We start from the raw sequence: 15,702 nt of genomic DNA on the forward strand, positions 1-15,702 counted from the left end.
CTCTAGTGTTAAGTGTATTTTTTTCCAACTAATTTTTAAGTGAATTTTTTTTTAACATACAGCAGGTTTTGGTTTGAATTACTAAAACTTTAAAAAATATTTTTCTTACGTATGCTGTAACATCATAGGTGTTTATAAAATTCTGTTAGTAGTCTTAAAATTGAATTGGTGGAACCACTAGTCCCTAAAAGTTAGTCTGGTTATTTTTCATATAGAAGTAAGTTTAATCCGAGTGTGGTGGTGTTCACCTTTAATCCCAGCTACTTGGGAGGCTGAGGTGGGCGGATCGCTTGAGCCCAGGAGTTCAAGACCAGCGTGGGCAATATAGAAGACTCCACCCCTCCACACCCCAAAAAAGTAAGTTTAGAATTAGAATATAGCTAAGTCCAATGTTAAATACATTTTCCTGAAGTACATTTGTCACATTCAGCTTTGAGAAACTGTAAGCATGTTACTATTAAATGGTTGGTTATTTTATATAGTATATTCTTTATCTTGGATATTTTATGAATAAAGTGTAGTTATTTTAATTGCCAATTTATCAGACTAAATAGAAAATATTTGAGTCATTACTGAATTCATGTATGTATGTTTTTTTTTACTTTTTAAATACCCAACATGTATTATGAAATACCTCAAAAGTAATTTAGTTACATTCTTAAACAATGACATTGTCGAAAGTCAGAAAGTTCATATAAACTGTTTTTTGCATTTTTATAACTTGGTGGTACTATATTCTGTTTCCAAGAAAAAGTAACCTTTTAACTAAAAGATTTGTTGGGTTTTAGATCTCTTTTCATTTGTCAACCTTTTCAGTAAAGCACTCCGTTATGTCATTGTGACTGTGGCTGTGTTATTAGAGATGAATTCTGAGTTAAATTTATACTTATTAGAGGTCTTACAGAGGGAGAATCTGGCCTTGACAGCTATGCCATATCACATCCTGTCCTAATGGTTAGAACAAATCTTTATCTGTTTCCACCCACCCTGGGATCCTTTTTACTTGTAAGCCATACTTGCCCTCTAAAAAAATTTTTCCAACTTCCTAAAGGGGCTATTTCATGCAGATATACTCACTTTATATGTATGTTTCTAAAAGCTTTAGTGAAGGCTGAATCCAAGTTTCATGTAGTAGGACAGAGAATGGCAATCTACAAAAATACACCATACCTAAGATGACCCATGTGTCACTTTCTTCATTCAGTTATTTATTCAACAGATATTTATAGAGGGGGGTAGAGCAAGATGGCCAAATAGGAACAGCTCCAGTCTCCAACTCCCAGCGTGAGCGACACAGAAGACCGGTGATTTCTGCATTTTCAACTGAGGTACTGGGTTCATCTCACTAGGGAGTGCCGGACAATCAGTGCTGGTCAGCTGCTGCAGCCCGACCAGTGAGAGCTGAAGCAGGGCGAGGCATCGCCTCACCTGGGAAGTGAAAGGGGAAAGGGAATCCCTTTTCCTAGCCAGGGGAACTGAGACACACAACACCTGGAAAATCGGGTAACTCCCACCCCAATACTGCGCTTTAAGCAAACAGGCACACCAGGAGATTATATCCCACACCTGGCTGGGAGGGTCCCACGCCCGGAGTCTCCCTCATTGCTAGCACAGCAGTCTGCGATCTAACCGCAAGGCAGTAGCGAGGCTGGGGGAGGGGTGCCCGCCATTGCTGAGGCTTTAGTAGGTAAACAAAGCCGCTGGGAAGCTCGAACTGGGTGGAGCTCACAGCAGCTCAAGGAAACCTGCCTGTCTCTGTAGACTCCACCTCTGGGGACAGGGCACAGCTAAACAACAACTAAAGCAGCAGAAACCTCTGCAGACACAAATGACTCTGTCTGATGGCTTTGAAGAGAGCAGTGGATCACCCAACACGGAGGTTGAGATCTGAGAAGGGACAGACTGCCTGCTCAAGTGGGTCCTTGACCCCTGAGTAGCCTAACTGGGAGACATCCCCCACTAGGGGCAGTCTGACACCCCACACCTCACAGGGTGGAGTACACCCCTGAGAGGAAGCCTCCAAAGCAAGAATCAGACAGGTACACTCGCTGTTCAGCAATATTCTATCTTCTACAGCCTCTGCTGCTGACACCCAGGCAAACAGGGTCTGGAGTGGACCTCAAGCAATCTCCAACAGACCTACAGCTGAGGGTCCTGACTGTTAGAAGGAAAACTATCAAACAGGAAGGACACCTACACCAAAACCCCATCAGTACGTCACCATCATCATCAAAGACCAGAGGCAGATAAAATCACAAAGATGGGGAAAAAGCAGGGCAGAAAAGCTGGAAATTTGAAAAATAAGAGCGCATCTCCCCCGGCAAAGGAGCACAGCTCATCGCCAGCAACGGATCAAAGCTTGACGGAGAATGACTTTGACGAGATGAGAGAAGGCTTCAGTCCATCAAACTTCTCAGAGGTAAAGGAGGAATTACGTACCCAGCGCAAAGAAACTAAAAATCTTGAAAAAAAAGTGGAAGAATTGATGGCTAGAGTAATTAATGCAGAGAAGGTCATAAATGAAATTAAAGAGATGAAAACCATGACACGAGAAATACGTGACAAATGCACAAGCTTCAGTAACCGACTCGATCAACTGGAAGAAAGAGTATCAGCGATTGAGGATCAAATGAACGAAATGAAGCGAGAAGAGAAACCAAAAGAAAAAAGAAGAAAAAGAAATGAACAAAGCCTGCAAGAAGTATGGGATTATGTAAAAAGACCAAATCTACGTCTGATTGGGGTGCCTGAAAGTGAGGGGGAAAATGGAACCAAATTGGAAAACACTCTTCAGGATATCATCCAGGAGAACTTCCCCAACCCAGTAGGGCAGGCCAACATTCAAATCCAGGAAATATAGAGAACTCCACAAAGATATTCCTCGAGAAGAGCAACTCCAAAACACATAGTTGCCACATTCACCAAAGTTGAAATGAAGGAAAAAATCTTAAGGGCAGCCAGAGAGAAAGGTCGGGTTACCCACAAAGGGAAGCCCATCAGACTAACAGCAGACCTCTCGGCAGAAACTCTACAAGCCAGAAGAGAGTGGGGGCCAATATTCAACATTCTTAAAGAAAAGAATTTTAAACCCAGAATTTCATATCCAGCCAAACTAAGTTTCATAAGTGAAGGAGAAATAAAATCCTTTACAGATAAGCAAATGCTTAGAGATTTTGTCACCACTAGGCCTGCCTTACAAGAGACCCTGAAGGAAGCACTAAACATGGAAAGGAACAACCGGTACCAGCCATTGCAAAAACATGCCAAAATGTAAAGACCATCGAGGCTAGGAAGAAACTGCATCAACTAACGAGCAAAATAACCAGTTAATATCATAATGGCAGGATCAAGTTCACACATAACAATCTTAACCTTAAATGTAAATGGACTAAATGCTCCAATTAAAAGACACAGACTGGCAAACTGGATAAAGAGTCAAGACCCATCAGTCTGCTGTATTCAGGAGACCCATCTCACACGCAGAGACATACATAGACTCAAAATAAAGGGATGGAGGAAGATTTACCAAGCAAATGGAGAACAAAAAAAAGCAGGGGTTGCAATACTAGTCTCTGATAAAACAGACTTTAAACCATCAAAGATCAAAAGAGATAAAGAAGGCCATTACATAATGGTAAAGGGATCAATTCAACAGGAAGAGCTAACTATCCTAAATATATATGCACCCAATACAGGAGCACCCAGATTCATAAAGCAAGTCCTTAGAGACTTACAAGGAGACTTAGACTCCCATACAATAATAATGGGAGACTTCAACACTCCACTGTCAACATTAGACAGATCAACGAGACAGAAAGTTAACAAGGATATCCAGGAATTGAACTCATCTCTGCAGCAAGCAGACCTAATAGACATCTATAGAACTCTCCACCCCAAATCAACAGAATATACATTCTTCTCAGCACCACATAGCACTTATTCCAAAATTGACCACGTAATTGGAAGTAAAGCACTCCTCAGCAAATGTACAAGAACAGAAATTATAACAAACTGTCTCTCAGACCACAGTGCAATCAAACTAGAACTCAGGACTAAGAAACTCAATCAAAACCGCTCAGCTACATGGAAACTGAACAACCTGCTCCTGAATGACTACTGGGTACATAACGAAATGAAGGCAGAAATAAAGATGTTCTTTGAAACCAATGAGAACAAAGATATAACATACCAGAATCTCTGGGACACATTTAAAGCAGTGTGTAGAGGGAAATTTATAGCACTAAATGCCCACAAGAGAAAGCAGGAAAGATCTAAAATTGACACTCTAACATCACAATTAAAAGAACTAGAGAAGCAAGAGCAAACACATTCGAAAGCTAGCAGAAGGCAAGAAATAACTAAGATCAGAGAAGAACTGAAGGAGATAGAGACACAAAAAACCCTCCAAAAAATCAATGAATCCAGGAGTTGGTTTTTTGAAAAGATCAACAAAATTGACAGACTGCTAGCAAGACTAATAAGAAAAGAGAGAAGAATCAAATCGACGCAATAAAAAATGATAAAGGGGATATCACCACCGACCCCACAGAAATACAAACTACCATCAGAGAATACTATAAACACCTCTATGCAAATAAACTAGAAAATCTAGAAGAAATGGATAATTTCCTGGACACTTACACTCTTCCAAGACTAAACCAGGAAGAAGTTGAATCCCTGAATAGACCAATAGCAGGCTCTGAAATTGAGGCAATAATTAATAGCCTACCAATGAAAAAAAGTCCAGGACCAGATGGATTCACAGCTGAATTCTACCAGAGGTACAAGGAGGAGCTGGTACCATTCCTTCTGAAACTATTCCAATCAATAGAAAAAGAGGGAATCCTCCCTAACTCATTTTATGAGGCCAACATCATCCTGATACCAAAGCCTGGCAGAGACACACACAAAAAAAAGAGAATTTTAGACCAATATCCCTGATGAACATCGATGCAAAAATCCTCAATAAAATACTGGCAAACCAGATTCAGCAGCACATCAAAAAGCTTATCCACCATGATGAAGTGGGCTTCATCCCTGGGATGCAAGGCTGGTTCAACATTCGCAAATCAATAAACATAATCCAGCATATAAACAGAACCAAAGACAAGAACCACATGATTATCTCAATAGATGCAGAAAAGGCTTTTGACAAAATTCAACAGCCCTTCATGCTAAAAACGCTCAATAAATTCGGTATTGATGGAACGTACCTCAAAATAATAAGAGCTATTTATGACAAACCCACAGCCAATATCATACTGAATGGGCAAAAACTGGAAACATTCCCTTTGAAAACTGGCACAAGACAGGGATGCCCTCTCTCACCACTCCTATTCAACATAGTGTTGGAAGTTCTGGCTAGGGCAATCAGGCAAGAGAAAGAAATCAAGGGTATTCAGTTAGGAAAAGAAGAAGTCAAATTGTCCCTGTTTGCAGATGACATGATTGTATATTTAGAAAATCCCATTGTCTCAGCCCAAAATCTCCTTAAGCTGATAAGCAACTTCAGCAAAGTCTCAGGATACAAAATTAATGTGCAAAAATCACAAGCATTCTTATACACCAGTAACAGACAAACAGCCAAATCATGAATGAACTTCCATTCACAATTGCTTCAAAGAGAATAAAATACCTAGGAATCCAACTTACAAGGGATGTAAAGGACCTCTTCAAGGAGAACTACAAACCACTGCTCAGTGAAATAAAAGAGGACACAAACAAATGGAAGAACATTCCATGCTCATGGGTAGGAAGAATCAATATCGTGAAAATGGCCATACTGCCCAAGGTTATTTATAGATTCAATGCCATCCCCATCAAGCTACCAATGAGTTTCTTCACAGAATTGGAAAAAACTGCTTTAAAGTTCATATGGAACCAAAAAAAGAGCCTGCAATCCTAAGTCAAAAGAACAAAGCTGGAGGCATCACGCTACCTGACTTCAAACTATACTACAAGGCTACAGTAACCAAAACAGCATGGTACTGGTACCAAAACAGAGAGATAGACCAATGGAACAGAACAGAGTCCTCAGAAATAATACCACACATCTACAGCCATCTGATCTTTGACAAACCTGAGAGAAATAAGAAATGGGGAAAGGATTCCCTATTTAATAAATGGTGCTGGAAAAATTGGCTAGCCATAAGTAGAAAGCTGAAACTGGATCCTTTCCTTACTCCTTATACGAAAATTAATTCAAGATGGATTAGAGACTTAAATGTTAGACCTAATACCATAAAAACCCTAGAGGAAAACCTAGGTAGTACCATTCAGGACATAGGCATGGGCAAAGACTTCATGTCTAAAACACCAAAAGCAACGGCAGCAAAAGCCAAAATTGACAAATGGGATCTCATTAAACTAAAGAGCTTCTGCACAGCAAAAGAAACTACCATCAGAGTGAACAGGCAACCTACAGAATGGGAGAAAATTTTTGCAATCTACTCATCTGACAAAGGGCTAATATCCAGAACCTACAAAGAACTCAAACAAATTTACAAGAAAAAAACAACCCCATCAAAAAGTGGGCAAAGGATATGAACAGACATTTCTTAAGACATTCATACAGCCAACAGACACATGAAAAAATGCTCATCATCACTGGCCATCAGAGAAATGCAAATCAAAACCACAATGAGATACCATCTCACACCAGTTAGAATGGCGATCATTAAAAAGTCAGGAAACAACAGGTGCTGGAGAGGATGTGGAGAAATAGGAACCCTTTTACACTGTTGGTGGGATTGTAAACTAGTTCAACCATTATGGAAAACAGTATGGCGATTCCTCAAGGATCTAGAACTAGATGTACCATATGACCCAGCCATCCCATTACTCGGTATATACCCAAAGGATTATAAATCATGCTGCTATAAAGACACATGCACACGTATGTTTATTGCGGCACTATTCACAATAGCAAAGACTTGGAATCAACCCAAATGTCCATCAGTGACAGACTGGATTAAGAAAATGTGGCACATATACACCATGGAATACTATGCAGCCATCAAAAAGGATGGGTTTGTGTCCTTTGTAGGGACATGGATGCAGCTGGAAACCATCATTCTTAGCAAACTATCACAAGAACACAAAACCAAACACCGCATGTTCTCACTCATAGGTGGGAACTGAACAATGAGATCACTTGGACTCGGGAAGGGGAACATCACACACTGGGGCCTATCATGGGGAGGGGGGAGGGGGGAGGGATTGCACTGGGAGTTATACCTGATGTAAATGACGAGTTGATGGGTGCTGACGAGTTGATGGGTGCAGCACAGCAACATGGCACAAGTATACATATGTAACAAACCTGCACGTTATGCACATGTACCCTAGAACTTAAAGTATAATAATAATAAAAAATAAATTTTAAAAAAAGATATTTATAGAACCATTTGGTCTGGTTTGGTTTTGAACATGCACTAATTCATTTAATTACAACTTTGTGATGTCGTTATTGTTATAATCCTCATCCTAAAGGTGTGAGAAACTGAGAGTGATTAAGTAAGTTGCCAGAAGCCATGCAGGTACAAAGCGTCAAGGGGAGACTGTAAGCCAGGTCTCTATTCCGTGTTTTGTGTCTGCCATGTTTTCATTCCTGAGCGGAAGGGCTTGGGGAAATAAACTTTTGCTAAGTAAATCCAGTATTTAAATTAAGTCACTACATCTGTGTCTTAAAAGCCCCTCCCTTTAACTTACCTGGTTAGTTGTTTTTTTTTTTTTTTTTTAATTGAGACAGTCTCACTCTGTTGCCCAGGCTTGAGTGCAGTGGCGCCATCTCGGCTCACTACAACCTCCGCCTCCCAGATTCAAGTGATTCTCGTGCCTCAGCCTCCCGAGTAGCTGGGATTACAGGTGCCCACCACCATGCCTGGCTTAAGTTTTTTGTATTTTTAGTAGAGACGGGGTTTCACCACCTTGGCCAGGCTGGTCTCGAACTCCCAACCTCAAATGATCCGCCCACCTTGTCCTCCCAAAGTGCTGGGATTCTAGGCGTGAGCCACCGCGCCCGGCTGCATCTCATTTTTTGTATAAAATTTGGTTTGTTCGTTTTTGAGGGGAACCATTCCTTTATGTTGCCCCTTACTGATGCCCAACTAATGTGTTTCTGGTTTCTAACGGACCTTCATCCCCCACCCTCCCTAAATTCTTCAGTATAATCTAAGCGTTATGTTCACCAGTTGTGAATAACAAATTTGTTTGAAATGCAAACCCATACAACTCTGTCCCACACTGGCCTGTAGGACATAATCTACCTTTAATCTTTCAGTTAATTTGTATTTCTGCAAAAGATATTTCAAGGATTATAAAGGTATGGAATTTTTTATTTTTATTTTTAACAAACTTGTTCATTTCCTTTTCTTTCCATTGAGCACCTCTGAACAATGTGATTTTTCTTTTAAGTCTTTCACACTTCAGGAAAATACTACATTGATCCATGTTGTGATTCATATCAGACAGTTTCTTACTCAAAGATAACACAGATACCAATTCTTACTCATATTTTGAAAGTATATTTTACCCTAGACTGTCTTGGTTCAAAGGCCTAGTTTGGACATCACATGTGGCAAATTACTTAAGCTCTCTGCTTTCATTTCTGTTTCTGTAAATGCAGGATGAAAACAGTATGTGAGGAGTGAGTGAGACAGGACATGAAAGGCATGTATTAACTGTGATAAATGTTGCCCTTGTGGGCATGTTATATAGGGCTGGCTGTAGGAGGAAGGCTGTGTCTGTTCAGAAATCCCTGGAACAACTTAAATGTCTTTAGAAATGACAAGTGTCTCAGTTATCCACTTAGTTCCATAAACAGGGCCTGGAAGACAGACTAGATAGAACTCAGCCCGTCAGTTCTGAGTGAGGCACATACCACGTGGGCTTGGGATGTCCTTAACCCATTTACGCCTAAGGTTGCAATTTTTTGAATTTTTCCAATCAGACCTCGGCAGTGACCTTGAGCAGTAGGATATAAATAACTCCCACATGCTTAGCGTTCCAATAATGGAACACTAGGCATAAACAGGTTTTAATTGGCTCCACAGTCAACCACGACCAATATCTCTATCTCAGCTTCTGCTGATGCCCTAGTTCAGGGCTCTGCATTCTGTGCCAGGGACGCTCAGCCCCTTCACATGGATGTGCCACATGACAGGCAATAATATATTGGCCCCATTAGCCCTTCCTGGAGCAGTCGTAATGAATTACAGTCATGACAGACACATGTAAGAAACTAACATTTGCTAAATATGTACATGAGTCTTCATCACAGCATCATTTATGAAAACAACTAAACAGTCACTAATGGTGCCAGTGGAATAAATCAGAGAACATCCCCTGCTACGCAACTCTGCATACATCAAAGAGAATGGTGTGGCTTTGCTTTTTCAACAATCTACTGAGTGGCCATGGGCATGTGGATATGGCCATGAATGAGCAAGATTCTCTGATCCTGTAGAAGTTAAGTTATGCCAGATAACTTGCTGCTTCCACAAAAATATTTAGCTTTTTAAATACACGTTGTAGAATACTAAAAGCAACAACAAAAACCTAGAATTTGCCTGTATGCAGCCAGTAACATGTCTATTTAACCTGGACACCTTCTGAGGAATATTCTCAGATTGCCGCCATGCTGTTTATAAGACATTGTTCCTTATATACCTGTGTATGAATGAAAAGAAACATAAGGAGTGGGTACGAAGACTTCTATCTATGAATGATGAAAAAGGCTCGAGTACGAATACTTCTTGAACTTTTGGTAGTAAATGTAGAAAACATTTTACAAATCCTGTAAATAACCTGTTTATTTTTTATAGAAAGCCACAACAGAAAATGATTAGTATATAACTGTGTAAGAACACTTACATCCATTGCAATCAACAAATGCTTCAAATGCGTATTTTAAAAATAGTTTTGAGTGTTAATTATGGGAGGGCCTTGGGATCATTTTGTGAACAGTTCGCTTTTATAACAAACTCAAGATGCAGCTTGCCAGTGAGCTCTTTTAGACATAAGCATTTTTATCAAACTGTTTTGAAGGGTTTGTTGTTTTAAAATCTTCTCCACCATGATACTTTGTCCGAGAAGACATGACAGATGTGGCCCCGTTGTATGCGTATCTGAAAGGTAAAACATAGTTTGGTAGGTTCTATTCTACGCATAGGGCAAACAAAAATGGGAAGAAACTGTTTCAGCCCGTCTTTGCCAATATCTAAATGTAAGTCTTCCTCTTTCTTAGACAGCTTTCTTCTCTCTTGCCCCAAGAAGTATTTTCAGTGTCATTTCTGAATAACTGGTGGGATGGACACTCTCTGCAGAAGAAACTCATGACTTGGTCATTTGTTCAGTTATCCTCTTACAAAACCATGTTTTAAAACTCGTCTTCCTGGAACCTAGGAGACTTAGTGGAGGCCATCAACATTCCTGCCTACCTACAGGAAAATTATGATGAGGCCAAAGTGAAGAACATGTCCTCATATTCAGACCCTTATTTCTACTTATAGAATTTTCTTTGGAATATAATAATGGTAAAACTGTAGAAAATTAACTGTACTCCTAACCTTTTCCAATTCTGGCTTTTGGAAGTTTCTAAGAATCATATGAACTATCTGAAATTTGTCCCACATGTCATGATTTAGAATAGCCTTCGACTTTTTAACAGGTCATTTTTGTCTCTTTTTCATACCTGGGTGTTTTGTTGTTGTCAGATATTGAAAAGCAAAATATGACACCACCAATTATGCACAGTGAGGCTCCTGCCCATCCAATAAACAGAGCGGCTCCTAATTCATACCTGTGAGAAAGCATTACACAAGTATTACAGCTCACTTATTTGGGGAGTAAACAGTATTTAACACTGACAGTCAACATTTACTAAATGTTCATTATGTTTTTTTGCTATTGAAGACTGTAAAGGAAATAATAACGCCTTGTGGCTGTAAAATGCTGTAAACTCTTCCCAAAGTGTTTTTATAGCCATTAGACCATCCCAACATCCTGAAAGGAAATGAGGGCATCCACGGGGGCAAGGTCAAAGCAAAAGTAGTCACAGCCAGGGTCTCCTGACTCAGCCAGCACCTTTCCTCTGCACTCTGCCTTAACCTTGCCAAGCTTTCCATCTATTTATTCTGTTCTGCAGCGCAAATCATGTAGGCAGACTGTAGTTAGAAAATGAGAGGTTGCTTTTGCTGTCATGTTAGTTCAATTTAGTAAATGTTTACTAAGCACCTGATATGTGCAAATCATCATTAATCACTGCAGTCTAGTGGGGAAATGAATCAATAGCTATCATTTAGTGATAAATTACTATTAAGCATCTCCCAGATGGCAGGTCATAGTGCTCTGCCGATGACCACAGCAGGAGCAGATGCAAAGATAAACGAGACAGTCCTTCCCCGGGAAGGCCATGAAACAAATGTATGAACAGTGCTCCTGAGGACAAAAAACAAGATCACTTACAGTAGCGGACTAGAGGAAATCCTTTCAGTTCACCCAGAGAACAAGGAATGAGAAAAGTACACCAAAATCTCAGCGACTATGTGTGTTCTCATGTTTGTTTAGCTTTCTCCAGAAGAATAGGTTGATTTTAGGTTTTTGTTTGTTTTTATAAAAAGTAACTCTCATTTGGGGCCCATAAACTTCCATTGCAAGACAAAAGAAATCTCGGTGCTTTTCAGTGTAAAATAAAGCCAGGGTTGGAGGGTCTGTTTTTGATAGCACAGAATCCATAGGGGAAATGAGGCAAGAGAGTAAGAGGTCCAGGGGAAGGCAACACAGGGCCCAAGGTTAGTTCCATCCCCAGGGCGCAGGGGAGCCAAGTTCAAGAGCCAAGGCCAGGCTTCAGTATCAGATCGAGGCCACCCAGTGCTGCCTGGGGTTGTCCTGAGCCTTGCTGCACCCCCTCCTACTTGAAGCGTCACTATCTCTGAACTCTGGCTCTGCACATGGGCAGGCTTTCTGGTGTGGTCTGAGTGGCAGGCAGAGTGGTGTAATAGGATGGGCCCATCACTAGCCAGGGGAGCAGGAAGCAGGGTGTGCTTTTAATCAAGCATGCATGGTACCTGGCACTGGCATCCTATTTTAGTGAACCTCAGTATTTTAAGACACACATCACATTGATCAGGGACACGGGGCCCACTTGTGCATTTGCAGTTGGGATGGAGTTATGTGCACAATAATGCTGCTCTGTGAGCCTTTCTTTACTCACTCTTGTGTTGCCTTTCCTGGGACATCAGGGTGATCGATGGGGCAAGGAACTGCTGCAACAGAACAACTAGAGGGAAGCCCCTCCGCTCTGGAGCACTAACTGTGCTCTGGCATCTGAGGAACGTAAGCGGGCTCCGTTAAGGGGCAATGGCAGAGACAGAGGGTTTGTATAAGTGGGGATACAAACACTTCGGTCTGCACACACACCCTCTGCCTTAACCTTGCCAAGCTTTCCACGTGTTTATTCTGTTCTGCAGCACAAATCATGTAGGCAGACTGTAGTTAGAAAACAAAAGGTTGCTTTTGCTGTCATGTTAGTTCACACACAGACATACACACACACATATACCCAGGAGGACTGAGCAGGAAGTCCACAAGTGAAAAAAGAGTTGGCCAGATCGGGAATGCTGAACTGGGAGTTTCAGAAAAGATACTTTCATTAAATATTGTGTTACACATCTGAAAAAGACGCCCTGGATTCCTGCAGTCAGCCCTGCTTTTATGTTATTTTAACGAGATTATGCACCGGCAACAAGCAGCATGCCTGCCAAACTGGAGGTGCCTGTCATTTGACCCCTGAAACACCTGGAAATCCTAGAAGATGGCATCAGATCTGTCTGTTGGCACCTTTTTACTGCAGACAGCTAAAGGAGTGAGCATAACTGTAAAGTTCTGCATGAAGTGTATTATTATAGGATGACTATAATTGTACAACACTTGCTATTTTTCTCTACTTTTTTTCCCAGTACAGGTTAGGCTATCTGCTCTCCTGAAACTATACCTTAATATTACTCTTAGTGTAAATATGCCCTGAAAACATGGTCTGAGATTTTTCTGAAAATATTGAACTTCACTAAAATAGAATGCCAGTGCCAGATACCATGGTTGATTACAAATAAATAAATATCGAATTATTAAGAGTGGCCAGCTGGGGGATGAAGATGATAGAAATCATAAGCATAGCTTGGCACAATGAGTTCACTGAAAGAAGCATTACAAACACAGATACAGTATTACTACAAATTACAGGATAAATTACCCAGGTGGATGAGGAAGTGGGTTTATATTAAGCCATATTGAAACTTTCTGGAGGAATTTAGGAATCATGAGTTTGGCTTATATTAATATTTAATATCTTTTAAAATATATCCTTTTTATGTATCTTTTTCTTTTTTGAGATGGAGTCTGTGTCGCCCAGGCTGGAGTGCAATGGTGCAATCTTAGCTCACTGCAACCTCTACCTTCCGGGTTCAAGCAATTCTCCTGCCTCAGCCTCCCGAGTAGTTGGGATTACAGGTGTGTGCCACCATGCCCAACTAATTTTTGTATTTTTAGTAGAGATGGGGTTTCCAAAATGTTGGCCAAGCTGGTCTTGACCTCCTGACCTCAGGTGATCCACCCACCTCAGCCTCCTAAAGGGCTGAGATTACAGGTGTGAGCCACCACACATGGCCCTTTTTGAAAAATATCTTAAGTCACTACATATTGACACTATTCCAAGGAAAAAATCATTTCCATTTGAATTTCAGTGTGAATTATGTTGGAGACAAACATTTAATAGACAATATCCATTTAGAGATGATTTCAGAAACCATACGTCTACCCCAGAATTTTTTTTTTAATTTGGTGGCATGTTCTTTCAGAGACTTTTCCTTCTTTCTGTGAAAGACATATCACAAACTTAGTCAACAGTGACTTTAATTCACACCTCTCTGTGTGTATCTGGCAAAAACTGACATGTGTTCATATGTTTATTGCAGCACTATTTAAAAGAGCAAAGACTTGGAACCAACCAAATGTCTATCAGTGATAGACTGGATTAAGAAAATGTGGCACATATACACCATGGAATACTATGCAGCCATAAAAAAGGATGAGTTCATGTCCTTGGCAGGGACATGGATGAAGCTGGAAACCATCATTCTCAGCAAACTATCACAAGGACAGAAAACCAAACACAACATGTTCTCACTCACAGGTGGGAATTGAACAATGAGACTTGGACACAGGTTGGGGGCTAGTGGGGAAGGATAGCATTAGGAGAAATACCTAATGTAAATGATGAGTTGATGGGTACAGCAAACCAACATGGCACATGTAAACCTATGTATCAAACCTGCACGTTGTACACATGTACCCTAGAACTTAAAGTACAATAAAAACACACACAAAAATAAAAAAAAATAAAAAAACACAAATAACAGACAAAAAAAAACTGACGTGTGTTATTGAAAGACAGGACTGAGAAAGAGGTGAACATAATATCCACTGCAGTTTGTTCCCAGGCACATATTCTTTCACATTGATTAGGAGACTTATTTACTCTCTGTCTGGAAATCTTTCTTCCGTTTTGGTAACACTAAGAAGCTGATTTCAACACGTTGGTAAGATTATCCAAATTTCAGATTCTCTGTTGCAGGTCTTTGTGAACAATATTCTCCTGGCCCTCGGCCAGCCTTCCTGCTCAGAGTGTGCCCTCTTTATGACTAACACCAAAGTTTCTTCATTATTCTGAAAGGTTACAAATCTACATGACACTGGACCAATGCATATCCATGACTTTCAGGTTGAGGACAGAACTTCATTTATGGAGGAAAACATTGTTTTTAGAGGATCTCGGTTGATGGACTAATCAAAAGCTGCACATATAACTTCAATATACATTAATAACGTCACTAAGTGACTTTAGAAACGGAATGGGGAACAAATTTACTTCTGACAGAAATTAAAACACAGATAACGACTTATAATTTTCTCAAAGAAGAAACCATAAAGATCTAAGGTGAAGTCACTCTCCACCCGGCTGTATGTGGTGCTGTAGGCTGTTGTGCATGGCTCTCATTTCATGTTGAGCTGGCCACAGCTACACCAACCTAGAGACCTTGATTCTGATGCATTTCATACTTCAACTCATATTTTAGCCATTTAGAGTAATCCTAAGGAAATGGAATGCTGAACAACTTATTTTCACCTCCTACTTTTGTATTCCTGGCACCCAAATCCCTATTCTGATTTAGGTTTGCCATCTATGGGGAGCTGGTATAACCTCCTCTGGTTACCTCTACAGAAATGACATGCCAGGTATTGTGCTAATCAGGTGTTCAGGGCAGATAAGAGGGACATGGCCCTGGCTCACAGATCCAGATTGTGTAGTCTACTGGGGATAGTCAGACATTAAACCAATAATTACAGTAAAGTGTGATGAAACAATAAGAAGAGCATGTTTTTGCAAAGTAAACATTACCACGGTTCTCCCAAACACATTCAGATGTGGTTCAAGTCAATGTCCATGCTAACAACAGCTACTATTACTGCCAGCTCATTGTACTAGGACGTTTCTGTGTGTGCTAAGATTTTTTTTACAAACATTATGATATTCAATCTTCATCACAAGCCTGGGAGATACGTATTACTATCCTCATTTTACAAATGAGGAAACTAAAGCTCTGGGAGATTAAATTACTTGTTCCTTCATGTCTCAGCCAAATA

General features: G+C 40.4%; 1 protein-coding gene across 3 annotated transcripts in view; it reads right to left on the bottom strand.

The window, feature by feature from the left end:
* Window positions 1–8,315: 8,315 nt before the first annotated feature.
* LOC105477374 (claudin 10) overlaps window positions 8,316–15,702 on the bottom strand; it is a 142,599-nt gene continuing 135,212 nt past the window's right edge. For all 3 annotated transcript variants that reach the window (XM_011733860.3, XM_011733854.3, XM_011733850.3), the window contains exons 4-5: window positions 10,694–10,801; window positions 8,316–10,127 (exon numbers count right to left, since the gene is read on the bottom strand). In XM_011733860.3, coding sequence (XP_011732162.1) covers window positions 10,013–10,127; window positions 10,694–10,801 — 223 coding nt within the window. In that variant the 3' untranslated portion in view covers window positions 8,316–10,012. The remainder of the gene's footprint in view (window positions 10,128–10,693; window positions 10,802–15,702) is intronic.

The sequence above is a fragment of the Macaca nemestrina genome, chromosome 16 (assembly GCF_043159975.1).
Source record: "Macaca nemestrina isolate mMacNem1 chromosome 16, mMacNem.hap1, whole genome shotgun sequence".
NCBI lineage: Eukaryota > Metazoa > Chordata > Mammalia > Primates > Cercopithecidae > Macaca > Macaca nemestrina.